Here is a 14,303-nt window from a genome sequence, read left to right as displayed (position 1 = left end):
GGCCTCCTATCAGAGCCGACGTCACCACCTTCCAGTCCCTCCCTGTGTGTTGAAATTGGCCCTGTCTTCTGTTCTCTCGCTGGACAGGCTGTTCTGTGAACAAGTTGCCAAGATACACAGCCAAGCCTGATGGGTTCTGATGATCATGGCTTTTGCCTGACTGAAAACGCACAGTGCCCGTGTGATTACGGGTGCCTCGCTGAAACCCACCCTGGGCACCTCTGCTACAGCCCACAGTTCCCAGAAGCCTCTGAGAGCTCAGGCCACAGGGCACTTGAGCATGGAAATGACCCTGATTCTGTACAGCTAGGGTGAATTTAGCATAATCCTGACCCTCAGGGCACACCTGACCATGTCTGAATCAGATGTGGTTGTTGTGACTTGGGGAGCTCCAGGTGTGAACACTGCTCAGCATCCTGCAGAGCACAGCCCCAGATGTTCCAAGTCCCTACATTAAGAAAGTGCATTATGGGCTGGAGAGATGGCTTAGTGGTTAAGCGCTTACCTGTGAGGCCTAAGGACCCGGGTTCGGGGCTCGATTCCCCAGGACCCACGTTAGCCAGCCGCACAAGGGGGTGCACGTGTCTGGAGTTTGTTTGTAGAGGCTGGAGGCCCTGGTGTACCTATTCTCTCTCTCTCTGCCTCATTTTGTCTCTGTCTGTCACTCGCAAATAAATAAATAAATAAATAAATAAATAAATTTAAAAAAAGAAAGTGCATTATGAGCTGGAGAGATGGCTCAGCAGTTAAAGGAGCTTGCTCACAAAGCCTGATGGCCTGAATTCAGTTCTCCAGTACCTACAGTTGCACAGAGTGGCTTATGTATCTGGATTCCTTTACAGTGGCAGGAAGCCCTGGTACACCCCATTCTCTCTGTCTCTTTCTCAAGTAAATAAATAAAAACTATGAGAGCTGGACAGATGGCTTAGTGGTTAAAGTGCTTGCCTGCAGAGCCTAAGGAGCAGGGTTCGATTCCCCAGTATCCACATAAAGCCACATGCACAAAGTGGCACATGTGTCTGGAATTTGTTTGCAGTGGCTAGAGGCCCACCCATTCTCTACCCCCCTTCCCGCCTCTTCTCACTATCATAAATAAATAGATGACTTAAAAAAAAAAGTTAAAGGCTGGAGAGATGGCTTAGCAGTTAAGGCACTTGCATGCAACCTAAGGACACAGGTTCAATTCTCCAGGTCCCATGTAAGCCAGATGCACGTGGTGGCACACGCATCTGGAGTTCATTTGCAGTGGCTAGAGGCCCTGGTGTGCCCATTCTCTCTCTCTCTCTCTCTCTCTCTCTCTCTCTCTGTCTCTAATAAGTAAATAAATCAGAAAAAAATTAAAAATCTATAATGATATGTTTTTAAAAAAGAAAGTGCATAAATGGAGGGAACAGATCAATTCTTCATCACGCTAGACCCCAGAACTCACCATGCCGGGTAAACGGTGTCACCCATGGTCCCGGCTTCTGTCACTGACCTCCCATCTCCCTCCCACTCAGCATGCAGGTTTCCATGTGACAGCATCCCAGGACCTTAGCAGAGCAGGTGACCATGGGATGCAGGGTCTGTTGGGATCTGAAGCATCCTTTGACCCGGGGAAGGGGTCTGACCCACGAGAGATTTTCCCCTCAGGAAATAAGCTTGGCTGTCAGGATGGGTGGACAGACACCCCACACCAAGAACCACCCACCCCAGATCACAGGGAGAACTCTTTTTTTTTTTTTTTTCCTTTTGAGACAGGGTCTCTTGTAGCCCAAACTCACTGCATAGCTAAGGATGACTTTGAATTTCTTACTTTTTAAAAAAAATTACTTATTTATTTATTTGAGAGCGACAGACACAGAGAGAAAGACAGATAGAGGGAGAGAGAGAGAATGGGCGCGCCAGGGCTTCCAGCCTCTGCAAACGAACTCCAGACGCGTGCGCCCCCTTGTGCATCTGGCTAACGTGGGACCTGGGGAACCGAGCCTCGAACCGTGGTCCTTAGGCTTCACAGGCAAGCACTTAACTGCTAAGCCATCTCTCTAGCCCTGAATTTCTTTTTCTCCTGCTGCCACCTCCTCAGTGCTGGGAAGACAGGTATGTGCCAGCACACTTGGCTTAAAGACCATCTTTTTTTTTAAGTTTTTTTTTTTTTTCAAGGTAGGGTCTTACTCTAGCCCCTGCTGACCCAGGATTCACTCTAGTCTCAGGCTGGCCTCTAACACATGGTGACCCTCCCACCTCTACCTCCCAAATCCTGGGTTAAAGGTGTGAGCCGCTATGCCAGGCTTTTAAATATTTTATTTTTATTTATTTATTTGAGAGAGAGAGAAAGAGGTGGAGAGAGAGAATGGCTGTGCCAGGGCATCCAGCCACTGCAAATGAACTCCAGACGCATGCACCACCTTGTGCATATCTGGCTTAGATGGGTCCTGGAGAATTGAACCTGGGTCCTTTGGCTTTGCAAGCAAGCGCCTTAACTGCTGAGCCATCTCTCCAACCCCATGCTAGGCCTTTAAAGACCATTCTTTACTTTCTGTTCTGCAATCCTACTGTGGTAAGCCTCCTCTTCCAACCCCCCTTGACCTGGTTCTGTTTCTCCATTGGCTGTTCCCACCATGCGAGTTTATCCATTTGAAAATCGAGACCCAGAGAGGTTTGTGCCTGAGGTACCAGACAGTGGATCAGCCACACAACGGATGCAGTTGCTAAGCAACCAAGCAATCGACTGAGCAGTCAGCTTCCCACAGAGCCTCCATGATGCACTGGCTAGTCACCTGTGGATTCACCGAACCTCAGCCTCCTTTGACTCAAAGGTCACATGGGAGTGACAGTCACGTATGATGAGATGTTAGGGGGAAGTGGGGACATGGGAGAGCCTGGTGGAGGCTGAAGGGGGTCTCATTTGCAGTGGGCAGCAGGAACCCTATATGGTTCATTCTCAGGTCTTGCCACCTGGTGAGTCCAGTGTCCCTGGTCTGTGGGCACTAAGCTCACGGACTCGCCTTTTCATTTTCCCACCTCTGTTGTATTTGGCACATAGCTTCGGCGGTGACCCTGCCAGGATGACACACCTGGGTCTGTCCACAGGGTTCTAAGCCATAATGTAGGGAAGACACGTGACAGGAGAGGCACAGTGTGGGGGCGGGTAGGGCTGGCATTCGATCAGATTTTGGGGAACAATGGTAGTCTTCTGTCCTACCAGGGTATCTCAGGGGACTGAGGGCACCTCCAGCCAATGTGGCCTGGTGGCAGCTGGAGTAGGTATGCCACACATAGGGTAGACAGACTGTCTGACCAGGAAGACCCAGTGATCCCCGTCTCATCCTCCTCAGCAGCGGGGTTATGGGCATGAATGCACACAGCTGTTTTATTAAAAATATGTATGTTGCCATGGGATATTTTTATAATCATGGAGGTTGTTAATAAAAATTTGGAAAAAAAAAGTATTTTATTTTGGGCTGGAGGGATGGCTTAGCGGTTAAGGCCTTTGCCTGCAAAGCCAAAGGACCCAGGTTCAATTCCCCAGGACCCATGTTAGCCAAATGCACAAGGGGTGTATGCATCTTGTTTACAGTGGCTAGAGACCCTGGCATGCCCGTTCTCTCTCTCTTTTCCTCTTTCTCTGTCAAATAAATAAATAAAAATAAAATTTAAGGGGCTGGAGGGGTGGCTTAGCAGTTAAGGCATTTTTCTGCAAAGCCAAAGGACCCAGATTTGATTCCTCAGGACCCACATTAGCCAGATGCACAAGGGGCGCATGCGTCTGGAGTTTATTTGGCTGGAGGCCCTGGCACACCCATTCTCTCTCTCTTTTCCTCTTTTTCTGTCAAATGAATAAATAAATAAGATAATTTTAAAAATAAAATTTAAAAATGATTTTTTATTTTATTTATTTACTTGAGAGCAAAAAAGAGATAGGTAGAGAGAGAGAATGGGTACAAGGCCACTAGTCACTGCAAACAAACTCCAAGCACATGCACCGCCTTGTCCATTTGACTTTATGTGAGTACTGGGGAATTGAACCTGGGTTGTTAGGCTTTGCAGGTACATACACACACCTTAACCGCTGAGCCCTGTCTAGCCCCACATCTGTCTTTTTATGTGGGTGCCAAGGACCAACGTCAGGGCCTCACGCTTTGCGCAGCAAGTGCTGTTACCTTCTGAGCAGCTTCCAGCCCCAGGGCCTTGGCTTTATTTATTTATTATGTAGGTATTTATTTATTTTCTGGACATGCCCTGAAATATTTTCTTCTTCCTTCCTTCCATTTTTTGGGGGAAGGAATCAAGACAGGGTGTCACTCTGTGGTCCAGGCTGGCCTCAAACCTGTGATCTTCTGAGTTGACCTTGTGAGTGCAGGATGACAGCTGTGTGCCATCATGCCTGGCCCTTTCTTCTGTGTAGTGTGTGTGCATGTGTGTGCATGTGTGTCTGACCACATGCTCGTGATTCAATGCTGAGTTCTCCCCATCACCCAGAACATGTGGAGATGTACCTTTTCTTTTTCTTTCAAACAACTGATCTTCTTGATCCCATTCTTTTTTATTTTTATTTTTTGAGATGGGGGGGTCTCACCTTTGATCTCACCACTTGGGAGGCAGAGGTAGGAAGATCACTGTGAGCTCAAGGCCAGCCTGAGATTACATAGTCAATTCCTGGTCAGCCTGAAGTAGAGCAAGACCCTACCTCGAAAAACCAATATATATATATATATCCATTATATTGAGAGAGAGAATGGGTGCATTAGAGCTTCCTCTGCCTCTGTAGACTCATGAGCCACTTTGTATGTCTGGCTTTATGTGGGTACTGGGGAATTGAACCCAGGCCATCAGACTTTGCAAGGAAGCACCTAAACTGCTGGGCCATCTCCTCAGCCCCTGTGTGTTTCTTGTTTGAGACAGTGTCTCACTCTGTAGCTCAGGATGGCCTCCAACTCATGACTATCTTACTGCCTCAGCCTCCTGAGGGCAGGGTTGGCAAGTGTGTCACCACGGTGGGCTCCTGAGGTGAGTTCTGATTGTTGGAAGCAACCGTTACCCAACAGCCTATGGGGAAGGGACCTTCATGGCCACAATTTCAAAGAAGTGTAGTCCAGTGAGCCCAGTTGTGCTTGGACCCTGAATTCCAGCTGCCTATAGCCAGCTCCATTCCAGACGGGAACATAGTAGCAAACATGGGCTACATCATTTGCCCTGGCCCCACTTGTCAACTCTTTTGTGATATTCAAATTAGCTGTGTCTGTCACTTGGTCACATATGTGGTGAGGTAAAGAAGCAAAAGACAGAGGCTGTGGGGACAGATCCTCACATGACCTACCCAGGGCCAAACCTGTGACCTGTACTAGTGACAAGACACATGAGGGACGGCGAACGAAGCCTTGGCCATCGAGCCACGGTGTTCCAGAAGAGGTGACGGTCACACGGGGCTGTCCTGGCTGAGTCAGAGATGAGCTGAGCAGCGCTGAGCTAACACGTCCCCTGGCCTGTGACATGCTGTCCCCGGAGCCCTGGCTGCATTGTGCTGAGTCAGAGCTGTGCTGGGAATGAGCCGTGAGGCCTGGAGCTGGCTGCCCTGTGACCCTGGGAGCCTAGGAATCCAAAATCCACGGTTGGCGGGGGTGGGGCAGACCCGGGAGCCAGTGTCCTTGAAGCCAGAGTAGCGAGTGTGCAGAGGTACAGAAGAGAAGAGGCCATAGGGACTTGGGTTGGAGACCATTGCCCTCTCAAGCCACTAAGTGAGACCTCTGATTTTGGTACCCATCACTGGATGCACCTTACCAGTATAGTTGTGTAGGACCCTGTCGTTCTATGTGAGCTGTCCTGGGGCCTGCAGGGTACTAAACTGGGTCCCCTGCCTCCATCTACCCCGTGCCAGTTGTGATAGCCCTAGGCATGACCCAGGGTGACCTGGGGGCAGAATCACCCCTGGATAATAGCACCCTGGTCCTGATGGGGCTGGAGGAGGGTACAGGTAGTAGCAGAAGCCACTTGTAGGAATGGGTAGGGGTGCTGTGTGAGTGAGGGGGGGATAAGGACACTGCATAGCAGGGATGTATTTGTTCCTGGGGGCACCAGGGAGCCATGGAAGGCTCTAGTCCCACCATGACAGCATCTCACCTTGCTGTATAGATTAGAAATGGAGCTGGGCATGGTGGCATACACCCTTAATCCCAGCACTCGGGACGCAGAGCTAGGAGGATCACTGTGAGTTCAAAGCCAGCCTGACACTATATAGTGAATTCCAGGTCAGCCTGAGCTAGAGCAAGACCCTACCTTGAAAAAAACAAAATAAATAAAGTAAGATTAGGAGCTGGGTGTGGTGGCACATGCCTTTAATCCCAGCACTTGGGAAGCACAGGTAGGAGGATCTCTGTGCTTTTGAGACCACCCTGAGACTACATAGTGATTTCCAGGTCAGCCTGGGCTAGAGTGAGACCCTACCTAAAAAAATAATAAATAAATAAAATAAGATTAGGAAATGGAAGCACAGAGAGGGTTATGGGTGCCCCACCCTCTTGCCAGGTGTGTCCCCAGTAGGTCTACCTCAGTGCTGTGGCCAGGGGCTGTGCTGAAGCCAGGCCTGGGCGATAGTAGCAGGTGGGGACAATTTTCCTTTCTGATTCTCTATGGGAAGATTGTGATGTGACCACTGGCCCACCTAAACATCCTGGTCCCCATGCCTGCCTGGGGCTTACAGGGGGCTGTATGAAAACACAAAGACGTTTGGGTCACCCTCTCTCCCTAGGAGCATCTTTCCCCACACCGGCACACACCTCCCTCTCCAGCCTTCTTCCCAAAGACGCTGGTTCCCTGGCTTCTTGGTATCCATAGCAACACTGGCCATGAGCTCCGCAGCCAGATGGAGACACAGCCCAGGTCCCCAGACTTGTCCTTGAGTATGGAGAAGAAAGTTCCAGAGACTTGGGAACAGGATGGGGCCTTGCTCTGCCTGTGCATAATCACAGCCTGGTGGCTGTCATGCTGGGGCACTCAGGGACACTGCTCAGCTCTCTGCAGGCCACAGGCAACCCAGTGAGTAACCCACTGTGTCCACAGTTCAAGGGGAGAAGTCAGCTCACTGATAAGAAAGACAATATTCTTGGGCTGGAGAGATGGCTTGGTGGTTAAGGCACTTGCCTACGAAGCCTAAGGACTCAGGTTCGATTCTCCAGGTCCCACGTAAGCCAGAGGAGTACATGTGTCTGGAGTCTGTTTGCACTGGCTAGGGGCCCTGGTGCACCCATTCTGTCCCCCCTTTCTCTGTCTGTCTTTCTCTATCTATCTCTAATACATAAATAAACAAAAATAAATAAATCTTTTTAAAAAGACAATATTCTTGTTGCAGTCCGGTTTGCATTGCTGATAGAAATCACCCAACCAAGAGCAGCTTCTGGGATGGCAGGGGAAAACAATGGCATGAGCAGAGGGTGGACATCACCCCCTGGCCAACATAAGGTGGACAATAGCAACAGGAGAATGTGCCAAAAACTCAAGGGGAAACTGGCTATAAAACCCATAAGCCCGCCCCCAAGAATACACTCACTCCAGGAGGCGTTAATTCCCAAATCTCTATCAGCTGGGAATCTAGCATTCAGAACACCTAAGTTTATGGTGAACACCTGAATCAAACCACCACATTCCTCCCCTGACCCCCATAAAGTGATATCTATACATGATATAAAATACAATGCATTCAGTCCAACATTAAAAGTTCCCATAGTTTTTATCAATTCCAATCATGTTCATACATCCCCATAGTCTAAGGTCTTATAACTGAGTCATAATACCAAAAATGTAACCTCAAAAAACCCATAATGACACAGAATAAATACACTGCAAAAGATGGTATTGGGCATAGCAAAGAAATATTAAACCAATACAAGATTTAAAACAACCCTTGCAAATATCAAATTCTGTAACTCCAAGGCCAACAACTCTAGCCAGTGACAAATTTCCAAGTTCAATAATTCTAACCAGCAACAAGTCTCTGGAGTTCCAATTCCACCCCTCCAGCTAGGATACTCACAGTCCTGGAAAACTTCATCAGGGCCAGCAGCTGTCCTTGGCAGCCATCTTGTGGTCCCAGCAGCTCCCCTGAGTCTCCACTGCAATCCATGGTTCATCCTCATGGCCCCATGGGGTCTCCATGCAGGCATCCAGCAAACCTGCTTCACAGTGCCCATGGCCATTTCCAAAACACAAGACTGTGTTGCAAACTCAATGACCCATTTTCCAGCATTTCTTATACTCCACAATACCAGGTAGGGTGCCAATTTGTTAATCCGGTGGGGGGGGGATAAAGCAAGACTTTAAAGAAGGACTCCTTGAGCACTCAGGCCCCTTCAAAAGAGTTGACATTCTTCCTGTTGCCCCAGCGCAGTTCAGCCGGCCCAATCTATCTCATCACCCCCTGGCCAACATAAGGTGGACAATAGCAACAGGAGAATGTGCCAAAAACTGGCAAGGGGAAACTGGCTGTAACACCCATAAGCCCACCCCCAACAATACACTCCCTCCAGGAGGCATTAATTCTCAAATCTCTATCAGCTGGGAATCTAGCATTCAGAACACCTAAGTTTATGGGGGACACCTGAATCAAACCACCATAATTCTTTTTAGTTGCACCATTGGGTGGTTATAGCCAGATGAGGGTCTTATGCTCTCCTGTCACCTGACTGTTCCACGTGAGCTGGGGTCCCCAGCCTGTCCCTCATCCTGGTAGCTGCAGATATTTGACTCCTGGGAACACTTTTTTTTTTTCTTCCAGGTAGGGTCTCACTGTAGCCCAGACTGACCTGGAATTCACTTTGTAGTCTCAGGGTGGCTTCAAACTCATGGTGATCCTCCTACCTCTGCCTCCCGAGTGCTGGGATTAAAGGTGTACACTACCATACCCAGCCTCTGGGAATACTTTTTAAAATGTTTATGTAGGGCTGGCGATATGGCTCAGCAGTTAAGGCACTTGTCTGCAATGCCTAACCACTCAGGTTCGATTCCCCAGTACCCAGTAAAGCCAAATGCACAAAGTGGTGCATGCATCTGGAATTTGTTTGCAGTGGCTAGAGTTCCTGACAGACCCATTCTCACTCCTTCTCTCTCTCTGCTTATAAATAAAAGTTAAAAAGATTGCAGAAGTGTGCTAGCAGCCCATTTAAGAATGAAGACCAGGGAGCTGGAGAGATGGCTTAGTGGTTAAGGCACTTGCCTGTAAAGCCTAAGGTCCCATGTTCAACTCTCCAGATCCCATGTAAGCCAGATGTACAAGGTGACACAAGTGTGCAAGGTTGCACATGCACACAAGATGGCACACACATCTGGAGTTCAATTAGGGTGGCTGGAAGTCCTGGTGCACCAATTCTCTCTCTCACATCATAATAATAATAATAATAATAATAATAATAATAATAATAATAATAAGGCCAGGGTCTGATCTGTGGTGGTGAGTCATGGTGGAAGAGGCATTTAGAAAGTTCCTTCCGCTCTTTGACAGAGTGTTGGTTGAAAGAAGTACAGCTGAAACTGTAACCAAAGGTGGCATTGTGCTTCCAGAAAAATCTCAAGGAAAAGTGTTGGAAGCAACAGTAGTAGCTGTGGGATTAGGCTCTAAAGGGAAGGTTGGAGAGATTCAACCAGCTAGTGTGAAAGTTGGAGATGAAGTTCTTCTCCCAGAATATGGAGGCACCAAAGTCATTATAGATGACAAGGATTATTTCTTTCCTTTTTTTTTTTTTTTTCGAGGTAGGGTCTCACTGTAGCCCAGGCTGACCTGGAATTCACTATGGAGTCTCAGGGTGACCTTGAACTCGCGGCGACCCTCCTACCTCTGCCTCCCGAGTGCTGGGATTAAAGGCATTGACAAGGATTATTTCTTATTTAGAGATGGTGACGTTCTTGGCAAGTATGTAGACTGAAATCACTGTAAAAATGGCACCATATGAAGCTTCCCATTCCACTGAAATTCTGAAATGTCTTATCATGTAAATAAGTTCCATGCCTTCCTTTATAATAAACTGGTGATATCGTTTTTAAAAAAGTTTTAAAAATGAAGGGGGAGAGGGGGCTGGAGAGATGGTTCAGCAGTTAAACGTTTGCCTGCAAAGCTTATAAAAAAGAAAATGAGCCGGGCGTGGTGGTGCACGCCTTTAATCCCAGCACTTGGGAGGCAGAGGTAGGAGGATCGCCGTGAGTTGGAGGCCACCCTGAGACTACCTAGTGAATTCCAGGTCAGCCTGGGCTAGAGTGAGACCCTACCTCGAAAAACCAAAAAAAGAAAGAAAGAAAATGCTTACGTATTATTAATTAATTAATTTATTTGTGGGGAGGAGCACACGGGGCCTTTTGCTGCTACAAACACTTGCACTACATTTATGTATTTATGTATGTATGTATGTATGTATGTATTTATTTATGGGAGAGAGAATGGGCTGCCAGGGTCTTCAGCCACTGCAAACGAATTCCAGATGCATGTGCCCCCTTGTACCACGTTTTGCATCCTGCTGACATGGGTGGCTTGGGAATTGAACATGGGCCAGGAGTCTTTGCAAGCAGGTGTCTTTCTCTAACCACTGAGAAATCTCCCCCACTCCCTTGTGAATTTTTAAGTTTTTTGTTGTTTTTGTTTTGTTTTGTTTTCTGAGGCAGGGTCTCACAACGACCTGCCTGGGCCCCCTTTTTCCCCCCCCCCCGGGGCAGCGCGGGGTTGACTGGCCTGAGCCACCATGACCTGGCTTTGGGGTCACACGTAGCTGCTTCATCTGGCCGCTAGGGGGCAGCACAGCCCGTCCCCTGGGTCCAATCCTGGCTGCTGCTTGCAGCAGCCCCAGGGTCTCCGCAGTCTAGACGCTGGCGGGGCGGAATTCCTCTCCCCTGAAGTCAGCTTGAAAGGAGCCCGTCATCCTTCCCACCCCACGTCTCCTGGGCTGTCTGGCCAGGGCCCGGATCCCGCCATGGAGTGGCTTCCTAAGAGACAGGCTGGTGACCCTGGGGTGGGCTGGGGAGCAATGCATCCCTGAAGCCAACTGGACAGGATGTTGCCATCCAGCCTGCAGCTGCTGGAGACCTCCTGGCCTGGAGGTCTAGGGGACCAGGAGTCTGGCCTTTAGGGACGTTGCTGACAACGCGATCTAGAGTCTCCCGGACTGGCTGTGTGGTCTTTCCTGCACGTGGCCACAGGAGATTGGGTTTCAGTTTCTGCCTTGCTCAGTGTCAGGTTCAGAGCTTCCAGGCAGGTGACTGCAGCCCAGGAAACCAAATTTGGCCTGGGAGAAACCAGCCCAGGGCCACATGGGCCCCTGCAACATGCACAGAGAATCAGAGGGATTCGGGGTCTGAGTTTGGGGTACTGCTCAGTGAGAACATGAGGCCCTGGTGCATCCCCAACACGGGGGTGAGGGAAGTAAAGAAAAAGATGATTCTCTTTGTGTTGGTTATTCTCCCCTAAGCTCTCATTCTCTACCCCCTCCTACCTCTTCTAGGAATGGTCTCGCTCAAGCCCAGGCTGACTTGGAATTCACTGTGTAGTCCTAGGTTGGCTTCAATTAATGTGCTTGCCTGCAAAGCCAAAGGACCCAGGTTAAATTTCCCAGAACCTACATAATCCTGATGCACAAGGTGGTGCATGCGTCTGGAGTTTGTTTGCAGTGGCCCATGCCCATTCTCCCCGCCCCTCTCTGTCTCAAATAAATAAATAAAAACAAACTATTTTTAAAAAAAGAGCTAACGTGGATCCTCCTGCCTCAGCCTCTGGAGAGCTGGGATGACTGGTGTATACCACCTTGCCTGGTTTCCCATTTAGGTCACAAATTAGGTCACATTCTGACATCCCCCAATGAGTGGGGTTCTGAGGTGACAATTCTCCCATAAGAATGGGAAGGAGCCGGGCATAGTGGTGCACGCCTTTAATCCCAGCACTTGGGAGGCAGAGGTGGGAGGATTGTTGAGAATTCGAGGCCACCCTGAGACTCCATAGTGAATTCCAGGTCAGCCTGGACTAGAGTGAGACCTTACCTCGAAAAAAAAAAAAAAAAAATGGGAAGGGAGAGGAATCACCTCACACCCTCTGAGAATTGGCTTTAGACCCACGAATTCCCTGGGGAGCACCTGTTCCCTGGCACGTTCCACCAGGAGGGAGGCACAGGGAAGAACAGCTGCAGAGGCAGGCCTGGCCTCACTGAGTGTGGCCAAGGGCCAGTGGGCCAGAGGACATGCCCACTGGCTGCACCTGCAAACACCATGACTTGCTCACCCCCAACCTTGTAGGAATACTGCAGGAAGAGAGGTGAGACCCGAGCTGTCCCCATATGCTGTCACTTCATAGCAGTGTCCAGTGGTGTCACTCCAGCACCGCAGAAGCTGAGGCAGGAGGGTCAGAAATTCAAAGTCATCCATAGCTACATAGTAAGTTTGGCCTACACAAGACCGTGTCTCAAAAACGAAGAAGAAGAAAAATAAAAAAGGTGATCCAATGCACGCCTTTAATCCCAGCAGTCGGGAGGCTGGGGTAAGAGGATCACTATGAGTTTGAGGCCGCCCTGAGACTACATAGTGAATTCCAGGTCAGCATGGGTTAGAGTAAGACTCTACCTTGAAAAGCCAAATAATGTTAATCATAAATAAAAGAGATCCTTAAAGGAATATACACACAGCACCACAAAGCGAGTCCCCAGAGCAGGACTCATGGCAGGCTTAAATGGAAACAGCCCATGAAACAGGTGAGGAACATACTCATCTTGATCCATCACACACTGGAGTATTGCACAGCCAGGAACGGGAGCAGGACTCTTGACACAGCACAGCGTGAAGGGACCTTGACAACATCGTGCTGGGTGAGAACCAGATACAAAAGGCCACACAGGGGCTGGAGAGATGGCTTAGCAGTTAAGCGCTTGCCTGTGAAGCCTGAGGACCCCGGTTCGAGGCTCGATTCCCCAGGACCCATGTTAGCCAGATGCACAAGGGGGCGCACGCGTCTGGAGTTCGTTAGCAGTGGCTGGAGGCCCTGATGTGCCCATTCTCTCTCTCTCTCTTTCTCTCTGTCTGCCTCTCTCTCTCTCTCTGTCACTCTCAAATAAATAAATAATAAAAATGAAGAAAAAAAATTTTTTAAAGGCCACACAGTAGGGGTTTGTGGCAGGGAAGCAGGGTGTTCTAGCCAGTCCCCACAGGGCCATGCTGTAGGCTGCAGGGTCCATATACCCAGTGTCTCTGTCCCACCCCTTGCTGTTTAGAATTGGCCTGGGAAGCGGGGAGCATGGAGCCCTGGGGCATCCCTGACCCCGTGAGTGGTGCCCGCTCTCCTGCGCTAAGGTGTCACAGGTGCACCTGCGCCAGGCACACGTGAGCTGTCTCTGGATTATAAACTTGCGTCACCCAGGGGAACAGAGCAGACTGCAGCTGAGGCTGCCAGGGTGCTTGCGGGCACAGTCACCTCCCTTGTGCGTGTGCAGGGAAAGCCTTCCCGGGGCCTCTAGCTGGGGATGGTGGCTTTCCTCTCCTTGCCCTTACCTGGTACCTGAGTGAGGTTTCCATGCTTGCGGAGGACAGATCTCCAGGGGCGAATCCGCAGTGTCATATCTGATCAGGCCTTTGGGTTTTCTTCCTCTACCACCCACGGCCACCTGAAAACCTTTCTGGCTCCCAGGTGTTGAAACTGTAGCTCTGTTCCCAGGGTGGCCGGTGGCATGTTCCCCGCTAGGCATGGCTTGGGCCACTGCCAAGGGGCTGTGTGGCATGGGGCAGAGTGGTCCATGCACATTCTGGGCCACCTGCCAGGCCCCAGGGAGGAGACAGTCCCCAGCCAAGTCCCATGGCTGAACCAGGGGCCCTCTGTGATTTGGGGGTTCCCCTGGTGTGTGCTGAGTAAACTAGCCTCTTTCAGTTAGTTGGTGGCATTGAAAGAAAAGAGAGGCCTCCCCTCCCCCCAGCCCAGGTGGCCGGCTGAGCCTGTAGGAAATCCACTTACATGCTGATCCTAAGCGGTGCTATGACCCAGCTAATGTTTTTCTATCTTTTAAAATCATCTTAATCTCTGGGCTTTTGTTTATTAGATATTACATATTTTAAAAATTTATTTGCAAGTAGAGAAAGAAAGAACGGGCACACCACAGGACCTCTTGCTGCTACAAATGAACTCCTGATACATATGCCACTTTGTATGTCTGGCTTTACATGGATACTGGGGAATCAAACCCCGACCATCAGATCTTGCAAGCAAGCGTCTTTATCCACTGAGCAATCTCTCCAGGCCATATGTATCTTGCTTATTTATTCATTTACCTTATTGGAGATGGGATCTTGCTATGTTGTTCAACCTGGCCAGGGCT

At 49.5% G+C, this 14,303-nt stretch overlaps 2 protein-coding genes across 2 annotated transcripts in view; both read left to right on the top strand.

Moving 5' to 3' along the window:
• Gng7 (G protein subunit gamma 7) overlaps positions 1 to 14,303 on the top strand; it is a 127,164-nt gene that overhangs the window by 33,572 nt on the left and 79,289 nt on the right. The gene's annotated exons all lie outside the window — the stretch shown is intronic.
• On the top strand, positions 9,429 to 9,893 carry LOC123455082 (10 kDa heat shock protein, mitochondrial-like). The gene is made up of 2 exons (XM_045134962.1): positions 9,429 to 9,720; positions 9,862 to 9,893. Exons 1-2 carry the CDS (start codon positions 9,429 to 9,431, stop codon positions 9,891 to 9,893), a joined length of 324 nt encoding a protein of 107 aa, XP_044990897.1.

This window comes from Jaculus jaculus, chromosome 15 (assembly GCF_020740685.1).
Source record: "Jaculus jaculus isolate mJacJac1 chromosome 15, mJacJac1.mat.Y.cur, whole genome shotgun sequence".
Taxonomy (NCBI): domain Eukaryota; kingdom Metazoa; phylum Chordata; class Mammalia; order Rodentia; family Dipodidae; genus Jaculus; species Jaculus jaculus.
This window is presented reverse-complemented; position numbering and strand designations above follow the sequence as displayed.

Excerpts from the sequence above, each read along its gene's own strand:
- LOC123455082 (XM_045134962.1), top strand. The coding sequence starts at position 9,429 with ATGGTGGAAGAGGCATTTAGAAAGTTCCTTCCGCTCTTTGACAGAGTG. Across the intron at positions 9,721-9,861 it reads TTTTTTTTTTTTTTTTCGAG|ATGGTGACGTTCTTGGCAAG; the intron begins GTAGGGTCTCAC and ends TCTTATTTAGAG.